Raw genomic sequence first — 14619 nt, 5'->3', positions numbered from 1 at the left:
AATCCTCCAAAAATCCCTCTCTCTCAACCGGTTTTGAGAACCCAAAAACCAAACAATTTTGGTTCAATTTTTCACTAGATTAATATTATACTAGCTCAAATAATATTAATTAGATTAAGAGTTAGCTTTGGGTATTATTCCTAAGGAGAGATCCTACACTTGGATCTTGTTCTTCCATTAAAGGAAAGCTCAAGAACAAAAGAAAAGGAGATTTCTTTTGTGCCCCATTAAACCGAAATACCATTGTAAGGATATGATTTCTTCTCTATTTTATAATATTGTTTGCATGCATAAAATCCGTATTTAATTTTATGACAAATTTATTTCAACATATATGAGTATGTTAGTTTGTATATAGATCTACATTTCTTTCATACCCGTCCATGAATGATAATAGGGCGTGCGCGGTGGTGCTGTTTACCAAGATGTCAGTATGTGGTAGAGGGAAGTCGTCTTTTGGACATTCTTTGTTCAGGTCTCTGAAGTCGACGCAATACTGAATTCTCCGGTGTTTCTTGGGTACGGGGACTTTGTTGGCCACCCAGTCAAAATATTCGGAAACTTTGATGAATCCGGCATTGAATTGTTTGTCTACCTCTTCCTTGATTTTCAGGGCACATTCGGGGCGCATACGGCGCAAGTTCTGCTTCACGGGCTTAGCTCCGGGTATAATGGGTATCCTGTGCTCTGCAATCTCTCTGTCGATCCTAGGCATGTCTTTGTAGGACCATGCGAACACGTCCTTGTATTCGTGCAAGAGGTCGATGAATTATTGTCTTTCCGAGGGGTCAAGGGTGGACCTATCCTAAGTTCTTGAGGTGTATTGTCGGTCCCTACATTGATAGGTTCGGTCTCCTCAATGATGGGTGTCCTATCTTCTCGTTTGTCAAGTTCTTTGGCTAGGTGAGGTGGGTAGTCACTCAAGTCAAATTCCTCATATTCGTTCAGAATTGCATTGTTGTTAAATTGAGACGAGTCGTAAGAAATCTTAGCATTCATTAAGTCAACCTGAGCGAAAAGCTCGGATAGGACAAACATCTAATGTGCAGTCAGAGGCGACATAGTAGAGGAGGTGTCCCCTGGAACAAGCTCCAGTTTGCTACCTTCTACGGGAGTGGGGGCGACTGTAGTTGACCTAGCCTCTGAGGCAGCCACAAGTTTGTGATAAAATAGTGGAAAAGGGACTTTGACCTAGACATCAGGAGCGTTAGGATCTAAGACAGACTCTGACTCAAGTTTGTCATTCAACTCAAACTCAAATTTAGTCTCGTGTTCACTTCCCTCCTTGAACATGGGGACTTCTCCAGTCGTGATCTTGAGAATGCGGCCTTGGCGATCAGTCCACTTGACAGTCTTCCTCCAGCCTTGGGTAGCTTTCTTTGGGTCAGCATCAGAGATTAAGGCAGTGGGATCGAGCTGGTTGTCTTTGAGAGCGATATTGATGATGTCTAAATAGTTGAGGCGCTTGATGTTGTCTTCTCCGAAAAGGAGAATTAGGTCTTGCGCGTCTAGGCATTGGGTTGATCCAGATTTGGTTGACGTAGCTTTGGTGTTGTCGGGGATGTAGTAGCAATCTTGAAAAACTTTTACGCCCGGGTGTTTGATCTTTGCTACGGGGTCGTAGATTGGCTCAGGAAAGCCGTTGTAAAGATCTGACTCTCCCTCGGGGACGAAGTAGACATTGAGGGTCAAGTGATAGAGGGGGAGGATGAATCCTTGCTTTTTATGCTTCCGTATTAGGAGACCCATTTCCTGGATGTCTTCATCGATTGGCTCGTAGCCTAGCCCGAAGGGGATGTTGGGCACCTTAGCCTGTTTCATGGGAGGCAAGGTGCTTTTTAGTGGATTGAGAGGTAGGCCTGGGAAATAACATTGGCGCATTATGATGCGGTTGATTGTGAGGTTCGAGAACGGGTCACAGTCGAAGGGTGCTGATTCATCGGTTAGGGCATTCACAGATTGGAACCCCCAAATTTCGTTGTCGTCCTCTTCAATGACTTGAGAGGCTATTCCCTTCTTCATGATAGCCTTGATCGAGAATGAAGAGACTGTGATTTTTCTCCCGTTGAGGGTGGCCCTGATTTTCTGATGAAGGGTTGAGGTGACGCCTTTGACCGCATGGATCGAGAGGCGTCCCAGAAGCATGTTGAAAAAGGCGTCAATATCGACCACTTGGAAACTGGCTTGTCAATCCAGGGACCCCGTTGCAATAGTTAGGGTGATGAGACCTGCGACCTTACGATGAGTGTCATCATAGGTGCGTAATCATTGATTAGTTGGGATCAAGTCATCTTCCTTGATACCCAGTTTATGGGCCGTTTTGAGGGGAATGACGTTGACCACAGATCCGTCATCGACTAGAACCATAGGTACGTTCTTCTTCCAGCACTGAACCGTGATGTACAGGGCTAAGTTATGGTTGGCTCCAAACGGCAGGATATCTTCGTCGGTGAAGATGACCAGGTTGCTGAGGTCAGGGACGTCCCTGGTCATGTGTGCTACCAGTTCTTCGGGAGAGGAGGTAGAGGGAACTGTTAACTTCCCCAAGGCTTATAGCAAAGCTTTCCGATGTTCGCAGGACGTGGTAAACACTTACCAAATGGATTTCGGCCTTGGCTTTTTGTAGTTGCTTAAGGATCAACTTCTCGGGAACCCTGGGTTGAATGTTCATGTCCGGGACGATTTGGTCATTTGTTGTTGGATTATTCATTGTGTTGTTCGGATTCTGGTAGGGGCGCCGGATTGAGTAAGGTGATCGATCTCTTTTGCTCGTTTGCCCTTTCCTGAAACAATGTAGACATCTTCTTCATCGTCTCTCCAGATACCGTTGATTTCGGGGTCGCGAGTGTACCTTGGAGGGGTATTCCTCGGCGGATAGTTTTTTTAGGGGAAGTTTTTGTGGGGTCATCTATTGTGGGGTTGATTATTGTGGTGTTGATTAATTAGTGTGGGGTGCATGCGAGAATGGTTTTTGTGGGGTCATCTAGAGTTGGCTCATCATCGGAGATGGCGTGGATTCCCAAGTGGTTTGTCTTATTATTTGGCTTTGCTTGCGGAGGTAAGGGTAATTCTCCTTTCTCAATCATATCTTAAATGGCGTTCTGTAGCTTGAAGCAAGCTTTTATGTCATGACCTTTGCCTTGGTGATACTGGCAGTAGGCGTTAGGGTTCCAGAAGCTGGTTTTCTTTACTTCAGACGAGACCGGAGTGGGCCCGATTGGATGTAGCTTTCCTTGGTCCATGAGCCTTTTTTGGGCGCTTGCATAGGTTGTTTCCAAGTTGGTGAATGCCCTTTGAGGACGCTATATTTTCTTTGTAGGTTGTTCGAGGAGGTTGACCTCGCCGTTTTTGTTTGTTTGGCTGTAGGGACGAGATCCAGTTGATGTAGACCCCTGGTAGCCTCTACCTGTAGTTTTGGCTAGAACGCCCTTGTGTTGCTCATCTTCGATGCGAGTCTCGCGGATCTGCAAATCCTAGAAGGTTTTGATATTTTGATATCTCAGCAGGTTGGCATAAACTGGACGGAGGTTGTTGACAAACATCTCCACCAAATTTGATTCACTCGGCTTACTGACCAATTGGGTGCTCACCCTCTTCCAATGGATTAGGAATTCGGAAAATCCCTCTTTGTCATTCTGAGTCATGACCTCAAGAGTGCGGGTGTTGGCTTGAATTTCGACGTTGTCGGCGTATTGTTTAGCAAATTCAACGGAGACTTCGTCCTAAGTGGTAATGCTATTTGGGTCAAGGGAATAGTACCATTGGCGGGGGATCGGTTCTAGGGACGATGGAAACATCTGGGTGAAAAGTCCATGTTTGACACCTTTGATGGACATGTAATCCTTAAAGGCCTGAATGTGATTGAGTGGGTCCCCCACTCCCTTAAACTTAGGCACATCAGTTATGGTAAAGTTGTCAGGCAGTTGATCACCGACGGGTTCGAATCTTCGATTGTTTTCAAGGTGGATGTTGTTACCACGGGCTAAGAGTTGCTCTTCCAAGAGCTTGAGCTTTTTTCAGTTTTGGTTATAGGCGGACTGTTGTGTTCTCCGGTTTGCTTATTTTCCATGGTGTCCATACGGGTCTCGACACGGTCCAGAGTTACCTTAAGGGCTGTGAGCAAGCTGGCTAGCTGAGTCGTTGTGAGATCTCTGTTGTCGTCGTTGTTGTTGGACGAAGCTGAAGATGGGGCCATGGCTCTGAGGCAGAAAATGGCTCATGTTACATCCCAATCTAACACGGTTTAACGACTAAACGCATACAACATAAAAGACGGAAAGACACATTGGACTCAACGAGATGAGGGCAACCGTGTGTGGTTCCTCGGTGCTAACTCGATTTATGGTGTGATGGTGTTGACCGGACTTTGACTCACGTTCAACGTAAGGGCGTGACGTCGTTGAACAAGTCCCGAGGTGAGACGACTCATATGTAAAGACCCATAAGTACGTTTCCTTCGACTCGGTAGACACGAGGGGGAATTGGAGTGGTGGACTAAAATTTTCAATAATAGAAATTTCCAAAACGATTCACTTGTTGTTTTATGGACGGTCTCAAAAGAGCAGAGATCTTCAAAGAGTCGGCCAGTTCAACGGGGTTGTCTTAGGTTTGTTTTCAAAAGACGGTTTGAGTTAGAGTTGCGGCGGATTTGAAATAATGTGTTGTTTTCGAAGACGGCTTTTTTAAATCCAAAATCGTGCATTTTGAAAATCGAGATTTGAAAAGGTTTGAAATTTTTGTGGTCTCAAGGACGGTGTCTGGTCCTCGGGATTTGAAAAGTCTCGAAAAAGGTGTGTTATTTTCGGGTTTTGAAAGGGCCATTGTGTCGGCGCAAAAGTCCATTATCTTAGCGCGAAACGGTTTAAAATCCGTGTATTGACGCGGCCATTATAATGGTGCGAAAAGGTGTTTTTGAAATGGTTTGTGAAAAACCGGTTTCAAAATCGTCATTACGACGGCCGAAAAAAGGTGCTTTTTTTAAATGGTTGTGGAAACCGGTTTGAAAATCGTCATTACGACGGTCTAAAAAGGTGGGCAATGGTCGGCGAAAGACCGTGGTTTGAAATGGCCATTATAACTGCGCAAAAAGTGTGTTTTGAAAGTTGGAAAATGACACGGAAGGACTTATGATCATATAGCACATAATCATTCCCAGTTCATTATATTATGTGTAATGCTAACACGGGGTTTGGCTTAATAAGGGTGGTTACACACCAAGCGATCAATCCCCGATTTTCGAGAGACATACCAATCCAAATAAAATGTGTAAGGAGGGTGCACTAGCCTCGTGCACAAAGGAAATGAATGGTCTTTGCCGAAACTGAAATGTGTAACGTCAATGGTATGCTTGACGCAATCGGGATACAAAATGCGGGGATGAGAAAACTCATGCCGACGGGACCATCCAATTGGTCGGTAAAGGTTAGGTTGTAGGCCCGGAACAGGAACCCGACTTATGACCGTAATATCAACTAATGCATTTCAACCAAGACCTCGTTCGAGTCTCACCATCTATGGATCTCAAAGACACAAGTGCCCTATTTTTCCCCAGCGGAGTCGCTAATCTGTGGACATGGGCCGCCCGCACGTCAAGCCTATCCGTGGACAAGCGGCGGTCAGAAAGTCATGCTCGGTGGCGTATTAAATGCTTTCGACCGGATCATTTTAGATCGGTCGGTTTCATCTCGGCAAGGGTCTCAAAACGATGTTAGAGATGTTCGGAGTCGCCACCTAGCAATTGTGGGATGCTTGAAAACCATTCGAATCCACTTTATACCTAGGTCAATCAAGGAAAAAAGCGGTATTTGACATAGGTACTAAAGATAAGGAATCTTCCCTCTTTAACATCTTATCTCTATAATGACTCTCGTTCCCCCTGGATAACGTCGTCCACTATCCAAAGTTTCTAAGTAAGAGGGGAAGGTACGTATTGGGAAGCGCTTTAATCGGACACCCACTCCCGCCCACGGTAGCGGCCTCTACTAATCAATCTTGGTTGGTTGAATGCAAAAGTTGATAAAACGGGTAAATGTATGAATGCGCATCCACAAGTTTAAACCCAACATGTGAAGTTTACTATGTCAGTTGTTTATCCAAATATCAAGTAATTGATGTCAAGTTGGATTAGTGTTGATTTGCATGCGAGACGGAAATTAAACATCCATTTACCGAGTTAGGTTTATGGTTCATAACGTGATCCATTTGTCTTAGAAAAGCGTTTTGCAAATACAAAGTAAAATGTGGACTTGTAAATCTGATCCGTCCTTTATTCGGGTTAACCGAAATCGGGATTGTCCTAAACGAGTGCAGGAAAGGAAACAAGACCTGCATCAGGCAGCCTATTGAGGCGCGATCCTTAGGGCGATGCAAATGAGCCTACCCAGGTTTGAAAACTGGAAATCAGAGAGCTTGTTTAGGCGCGAGGCAGTAGACGACCAACAGAGGTGTCTCCTGGTTGTTGAAAATGTTGATAAAACTTATTGTAAAAAGGGTATTTGAACCCGTCTTTGTTGAAAAAGGTCATTTAGACCGCTTTTGTGCTAATATGAAGAACGAGACTTGAATAATCATCATTGTGTTGATAATATTCGTTGTCGGGTTTCGTTTTGCAAGCTTGACATGAATAGTTTTGTATGAAACGATGCAAAAATGTTTAATATGAACTAATTATGTTAAGTTCATTGTTTTTTAATTAGTCAATGTTTTTCATCGTACTCGGATTAAACCGACATGATATGTTGAACCAAGGATGATTATGCATGTATGACTAATATGGTTGTTTTTGAAAATGTAAACAATTGAACACGGATTAAACCGTCATGGTATAAGAAACCAAGGGTGGACATATTTTATGGTTAAAAAGATTTATCATAAACATGATTTGAAACGGTAAAAACGGATTGTAAAATTAAATGAAAATGGAAAGAATGAACTCAAACACGTTTGAGTTCTGACCTGGACAGCCAGTATAGGCACGAGCCACCTAGTTGTAACTAGGGGCTCCTATTTCAGGTCAAAACTCGGTTTTGGCTTATTCGACCCGTATTTTGGACCATGTTATGCATTTTTTAGCATGTTAAGGTCATAAAAATAGATAAAAGGACATGAAAGAAGAGGATTAATTACACCCTCATACTTACATGGTAGGTTGTTGGCGAGAAATCGACGTAAGTGTAAAAACTTGTTAGGTCGGAAAACTCGGTTGACAACCGTTTTAGCAAAGTAAAGAGTGTTGTTTTATTTAGTGATTGTGTAGTTGGTTGAAATGGTCAGTCAAGTGATTTAATGCACGATGACGGTACCAAACAATGTGTATGGCTCGTATTTTCGATCGGTAGGTCCGTGTCGGTTTGTGACTTGAGAAGTCGAGTCTCGAATTTTATGAGACAGAAGAGGGGGAGGACGCTCGCGTACCTTCAAATGGTGGCATTTGAGGGGTATTTATAGAGGATTATGTGGTTGTATGCGTTTTGAGCGACATGGCCGTATAGGCTACTTGAAGAGGTGCGAGCCATTTCGTGGGTCTTCGAGCTATCTTGTCACTATCACGCATTTGGAATCATGATTTATTCTATCCTAGGTTTTGGATGGCATGATTGTTGTACTTGACCATCAATTATACCGTGTATACTTAGCATGGAAGCTTTGTGACGTTTGTTTTTTGTGTTTGACTCGGTTTGACTCGTTGTTGGATATGTCATTTGCCATTAGAAAGTTTACTTGTGTTGACCAAGTTGTGTCTATGCTCTCATATCGTATTCTATGTTTGTGTGTTTCTAAAACATGTTTATTTATTGTTCTTGTGTTGACTAAGCCGTGTCTATACTTTCTTTTCGTATTCTATGCTTTTGTGTTCCGACAAGATGTATGATAAATCCCATATGTAGTCCTTCATATTGTCATGTGTGTTCATCATTCATCCTTGTTTTCTTATATCAAGCTATTCGTGTTGTCATGTATGTTCACCATTCATTCTTCCTTTCTTAGAACAAGCTACTCATGTTGATATGTATGATTACAGTTATTTCTTACTTACCTATCAAGTTATCCAGGTTAACATGTAAGATCTATGTTTTTCCTTGTTTTCTTTTATCATGTTAATTATATCTGTGCGTTCAGTATGATTTGTCTTAATTATGTTCTTATCTATGTTTGTTTTGATATATTTTCGCTCGGAGAACCTTGACTTACTCCCCACAGACTATGCCGTTCATGTTTACATGAATAGCAGGTATTAGTCGGTGCTACTTGGGGTGAAGACTAGTGTGAGCTAGCGAGCGTTGTCCTTACAACGAATGACCTTCCTCGTTGTAGTTTAGGATCATACTTAATTTTATAATTTTGTTTCAATTAGTGATTAAGATCCCGCTTATCTAGTTAAGTTGTATTTTGTATAAAGCTTCATTAAACTCAACTTTCTGGTTTATAGAGTGACTCCGCGGTCTTTAAATATCAAAGTTTTTAAAATTTCACTTTCTCCTCCGTAAAGTTTAAAATTACTTTATCGTAAGATCGCGAGGGTTCACAATGGAAGGTAGACGGACCTTGGTACATGAGACTTCTGGCGGGAGATAACTTACCCGAAGTTGAGCATCTCGGAGAGGCGGACCCGCATCATTTTTCACTGCGACGCTACACCCTTCCTCACAACCTCACCTTCTCGCTCAAAGACTTGAATGACCAAGATCCTACTTCTCTGCCACATCGTGTCCAATCCATGGAACAATCCTATTCCCCTATGCACATGCCATCACCACCTTATACCGGTGGTTATTGAAGGGATTTGTTAGTATAAAACTATTTTAATAGGCAAATCTCCAGGACCATATGCATGTTAGAAATCAGAATTAAACATAAATAAAGAGGGCAATCGAATTATCTCGCAGCGGAATAAATCCGTGAGCAATAATATCCAACAATATAAGAAAATAAGATCGGATCTAAATAACCCAGTTGCTACACTGCTACAAATAACCAAGAGCACTCCAATTATAGTGCCTCCACCAGTATCCACACGTATGAATAGGAGATGCGATTTGTATGCTAGTACACAAGGTAGGGTTTGGTATTTCTCACAGTGGAATATAATAATTAAAACTGACTCCTATTTCCATATGTCAGTTCGACTGTTAAAGAAAACACTGTATTCATCTTGTGTGTGACTCAGTGGGCCCTTTTAATTCGACACGAGTCCTTACACTCATTTAAGACTCGGTCCGCAAGCGGCTTCTAGCAAAACATTACGGTTAAATAGAATATAAACCAGGTTACCGTAATTGAACTCCAGACATAAATCCAACAGTCTCCCACTTGTACTGTTTCCAATTAAACATGTCTCTTTGCTTCTATTGTTGCAATCATGACTAAGCTAGCAAAAGTGTCAACCTTATATGTCCCAATCATTTTTCTCGAATCTCTGAGTTGAATTGTTGAAGCAGACGACTGACAATCACCTGGTCTGAGCGCGGCCACGTATTTTACAATTCACACTCTTCGAGAGGCCAGAAACAATAAACTTCCTTCAGTAAGGAAGGAACAAATTCCATGTTGTTTAACCACATCCTATCACAGGATCCATAATAAGTCCAAACATTGTCGTTATAGTCACCAGTCACGGCTGACGTTTGACAATGTCAAAACCAACTACTTAGCATGTACAGAATAGTGAAAAACTCAGGTCTAGAGATTGTATATTCACTACTAACTAGTGTAAGAAACTTTACTGACACTAAGCGAATCCTTAGTAAAGTTCTTAACAGGTCTGTCACATGTTCTCTAACATGTAGCCATATGCCTGGTTTGATATCCCAATATCATGACTTAAGGAACTTAGTCATCAACCAGCTCATATACTAATCATTTTAAGATATTCAAGTGTTCCAATTTAATGCCCTGATTAGAGACTATAATACAAAACATCATCCAAATAGAGTTCCAAAACTAAGTCACGTACTTAGTGATCTATTTAATCAATGTTGATTATTGTAGAACAAACATTCAATTAAACAATAAAATCAATAAAATCAAATAATAATTTTATTGAATAAATGAAGTAAATGTTTCATATAACCAATTAAACAAGTCAAATAAACTCCCACTAAAACAGAGATCTCTTAATAGGACTAAGACCACTCGTTAATGCATCTTAGACCAATGACAGCTCTATGACGCTCATGCTTAGACTGCGGGAGAGGCTTTGTTAAGGGATCTGCAACGTTTGCATCAGTCGGTACTCTGCATATCTTAACATCACCTCTATCAATGATCTCTCTGATAAGGTGATATCTTCTCTCTATGTGTTTGGATTTTTTATGTGACCTCGGTTCCTTAGCTTGTGCAATAGCACCATTATTATCACAATAAACATCTATGGGGCTAGAAATGGTAGGAATCACTCCAAGTTCACAAACAAATTTCCAAATCCAAACAGCTTCCTTTGTTGCTTCTGAAGCAGCAATATACTCAGCCTCTGTTGCAGAATCAGCCAGAGTATTCTGTTTGGAACTCTTCCAGCTAATAGCTCCACCATATAGCAAGAATACATATCCAGATTGAGATTGAGAATTATCTCTATCAGTCTGAAAACTAGCATTGGTGTAACCACTTACAACGAGCTTGTCATCCCCACCAAATACCAAGAACATATCCTTATTTCTCTTAAGATACTTTAGGATATTCTTGACAGCTGTCCAATGACCTTCACCGGGTTTATTTTGGTATTTACTCGTCATATACAATGTAGTAGCTACATCAGGACGAGTGCATAACATGACATACATGATAGAACATATGGCGAAAGCATAAGGAGTCTTACTCATGCGCGCTTCCTCATCAGGTGTCGAAGGACACTGAATCTTGCTAACAGCAATGCCATGAGATATAGGCAAGAAACCTTTCTTAGAATCAATCATATTGAAACGTCTAATCACTTTATCTATATAAGTGCTTTGACTCAGACCAATAAGTCTTTTAGGATATCTCTATAGATCCGAATACCCAAGATGTAAGCTGCATCACCCATATCCTTCATGGAAAAACAACCTCCAAGCCAGTCTTTAACGGACTGTAGCATTGGAATGTCATTTCCCATAAGGAGAATGTCATCGACATAAAGAACCTGAAATGCAACAGCACTCCCACTATTCTTCTTGTACACACATGGTTCTTCTTTGTTTCTAAGGAAACCAAACTCTTTGATTGCCTGATTAAAACGAACATTCCCACTCCGAGATGCTTCCTTCAATCCATAAATGGATTATTCAAGCTTGCAAATCTTCCTAGCATGTATTGTGAAACCTTCAGGTTATGTCATGTACACATCCTCTTGCAGATTTCAATTAAGGGAAGTTGTTTTCACATTTTTGTGCCAAATTAAATAATTATGAAATGCAGAAACTACTAGGAGAATCCGAATGGACTTAAGCATCGCTACTGGAGAATAGGTTTCATCATAGCCAATACCATGAATTTGCTTGAAACCATTAGCTACCAGTCGCGCCTTATATATATCAACATTTCTATCCATGTTAATTTTCTTTTTTAAGACCCATTTACATCATTAGTTTTAACACCATTGGGTCGATCAACCAAAGTCCATACTTAGTTATGGTACATGGATTCCATTTCATATTTTAAGCCATTTTTGGAGTTAGAGCCCATCATTGCTTATTTATATGACCTTGGCTCATCATTCTCTACCAAAAGTAGATCACGATGCTCAGTCACTAAGAAACCATATCTTACGGGATCCTTACCAAAATTAGATCTTTCGGATCTACGTAGGGCGGGTTCCACAGGACTAAAAACTACAACTCTTTGTAAATCTAAACATTGTTCCTCCTAACTAGGTGGAGGAATTTCCTGTGTCTCTCGAATTTCTTCGAGATCAACTCTACTCCCACCGGTTCCTTTGGAGATCAATTCTTTTTCCAAAAAGACACCATACCGAGCTACAAACACTTTGCCCTCATATGGGTTGTAGAATAGTACCCTTTAGTCTCCTTAGGATACCCTACAAAGAAGCATTTGTCGGATTTGGTGCTAAGTTTTTCAGGAATTAACTTCCTTACAAAAGTCTCGCAACCCCAAATCTTTAGGAAAGACATCTTAGGAACGTTTCCAGTCCATATCTCATAAGGTGTCTTTCCTACCGATTTTAATGGACACCACTTAAGTGTGAACACAGAAGTTTCAAGTGCATAACCCCAAAATGAATTTGGAAGACTAGCATGACTCATCATAGACGGAACCATATCAAGTAAGGTCTGATTCCTCCTCTCAGACACACCATTCCATTGTGGTGTTCCTGGTGGAGTTAATTGTGAAACGATTCCACAACCTCTAAGATGATCACAAAACTCTAGGCTCAAGTATTCACCTCCATGATCAGATCGTAAGGCTTTAATTGTCTTGCCAAGCTGATTCTGCACGTCATTTTGAAATTGTTTGAATTTTTCAAAGGATTCAGACTTGTGTTTCATCAACTAAACATAACCATATCTACTGAAATCATCAGTAAATGTTATAAAATACTGAAATCCACCTCTAGCAGTATGACTCATTGGACCACAAACATCAGAATGTATAAGGCCTAATAAATCAGCTGCCCTCTCACTGCTACTAGTAAAAGGCGTTTTTTGTCATTTTGCCAAACAAACAAGACTCACATCTTTCAAATGATTCAAAATCAAATGAATCCAAAAGTCCATCTTTATGAAGCTTTTGTACGCGTTTCTCATTTATATGACCCAAACGACAGTGACAGCGATAAATAGGGTTAGAATCATTAGTTTTTAATCTTTTGGCATTAATGTTATACCTGCTTAGTTAAATTTAGAACATATAGTCCATCAACAATAAGAGCTTGACCATATAAAATACCATTACGTATAATAGAACAACATTTGTCTTTTATTCGAATATCGAAACCATTCATGTCCAAACAAGAAACCGAAATAATACTCCTGCTAATGGCAGGTACATGATAACAATTATTTAGTTCTAAAACTAAGCTAGAAGGCAACGATAAATGAAATGTTCCTACAGCTAAAACAGCAACTCTTGCTCCATTGTCTACACGAAGGTCCACTTCACCCTTTGCCAATGATTTACTCCTTTTTAGTTCCTGCACATTACAACAAATGGAAGAAGCACAACCGGTATCTAATAACCAAGAAGTAGAATGAGTAGTAACATTTTCTTCTATAACATGAATACCTGAAGTGGAAGCAACACTTCCATTCTTCACATCTTCCAAGTACTTTTTGCAGTTCCTCTTCTAATGCCCCTTTTCATTGCAATAATGACAGACATCTTCAGAAGGCTTACCCTTTACTGACTTGAGTTTAGATTTAAATTTAGCAATATTTGCCTTATTCTTACCCTTACCCTTATCTGAACCTTGATTTTTAAATCCCTTTCCCTTCTCTATCATCAGAACATTATAAGTAGAAGATTTCTTAATGTTAGGCTCAGTTGTCTTAAGCATCCCATGCAATTCTTTCAGAGATTTGTCTAAGTTATGCATATTATAATTCAAAATAAAATCATTATATTTTAGATTCAAGGACTGAAGTACAATATCACTAGCCAACTATTGGCTTATTCCAGCATCAAATCTTTCAAGGTGATCAAAATAACCAATCATTTTTATGACATGTGGACAAACAGGCTCATCTTTTCCCATCTTACAGTCAAAGATGGCCTTAACAGTATTATACCTTTCAGTTCTAGCTTGGTCCTGAAACATAGCTTTCAGGTTTTCAACAATCTCATACGCCGACTCCACGTTCTCATATTTCTTCTGAAGCTCCGGGTTCATGGTGGAAAGAATCAGATAACAAACATCACTATTAGCATCAGAATGGCCTTTCCACGTGTTCTTAGCGGTGGTATGGGCATTACTATCTGGTTTCTATTTTTTTTTAAAGAGAGAGAAAGCGATTTTAGGAGACCTTCTTACTTTCTTCAGCAATGGCGAGAAGTAGGAGGATCTCGTCTCCGAGTAGTACATCAAAAATACCTAAAAATAATATTACATCATCTACTATTAATACACAAAATAGTACTATTACGGTAAATAATAATAAATTGAGTGAATCAGTCTCACAGGTAAATGAGGCGGAGAGTTCATCCATGGCGAAAATTCGAGCTTTCAAACTTGATAAGGAACTGGTATCAATTCAGGAAGACAAAGTAACAGAGGTTGAAAAATGGACTGAGGTAAGCAATCGAATGAAACAAAAGCAATCTATAGTGACTGGTAAGGTACCTTCTCTGAAAATTGATGTTAATGACGTCTCTCCGGAGCTGGAATACTGGTTTACTGCAGTTTCCTGCTATGTCATTGGTGCGAATCCACCGAGTCTTGTTTTGGGGGGTTTTGTGAGGCGTATATGGAAGAATTTATCGATTGTCTCATTATTTTATCAACCAAATGGTGTTTGTCTGGTTCGTTTTAAGACTAAGGAGGAGAAACAACGTGCTCTTCATTCTGGTCCTATGTTCTTTGATAATAAGCCTTTCGTTGGTAAAGAGTGGGTTCCTGGAATAAAGCTTCTAAAGGATAAGCCAGATGTCATTCCTATATGTATATATCTATATGACCTGGATATTAAGTAT

General features: G+C 40.6%; 2 protein-coding genes across 2 annotated transcripts; both read right to left on the bottom strand.

The window, feature by feature from the left end:
* Positions 1 to 10121: 10121 nt before the first annotated feature.
* On the bottom strand, positions 10122 to 10910 carry LOC141629741 (secreted RxLR effector protein 161-like). The gene has a single exon (XM_074442699.1). The coding sequence runs from the start codon at positions 10908 to 10910 to the stop codon at positions 10122 to 10124; it is 789 nt and encodes a 262-aa protein (XP_074298800.1).
* A 41-nt stretch (positions 10911 to 10951) lies between these two features.
* On the bottom strand, positions 10952 to 13239 carry LOC141629740 (uncharacterized). The gene is made up of 4 exons (XM_074442698.1): positions 13216 to 13239; positions 12818 to 13123; positions 12069 to 12482; positions 10952 to 11236 (listed from the first exon to the last, which is right to left on the bottom strand). Exons 1-4 carry the CDS (start codon positions 13237 to 13239, stop codon positions 10952 to 10954), a joined length of 1029 nt encoding a protein of 342 aa, XP_074298799.1.
* Positions 13240 to 14619: the final 1380 nt, after the last annotated feature.

The sequence above is a fragment of the Silene latifolia genome, chromosome Y, assembly GCF_048544455.1.
Source record: "Silene latifolia isolate original U9 population chromosome Y, ASM4854445v1, whole genome shotgun sequence".
NCBI lineage: Eukaryota > Viridiplantae > Streptophyta > Magnoliopsida > Caryophyllales > Caryophyllaceae > Silene > Silene latifolia.
The sequence above is the reverse complement of the archived record's forward strand: the minus strand, read 5'-3'. Positions and strand labels throughout refer to the sequence as shown.

Excerpts from the sequence above, each read along its gene's own strand:
- LOC141629741 (XM_074442699.1), bottom strand. The coding sequence starts at position 10,910 with ATGATTGATTCTAAGAAAGGTTTCTTGCCTATATCTCATGGCATTGCT.
- LOC141629740 (XM_074442698.1), bottom strand. The coding sequence starts at position 13,239 with ATGGAAGTGTTGCTTCCACTTCAG. Across the intron at positions 12,483-12,817 it reads TTCTAAATTTAACTAAGCAG|TTGATGAAACACAAGTCTGA; the intron begins GTATAACATTAA and ends GGTTATGTTTAG. Across the intron at positions 11,237-12,068 it reads TTTGGGGTTGCGAGACTTTT|GAAGCATCTCGGAGTGGGAA; the intron begins GTAAGGAAGTTA and ends TATGGATTGAAG.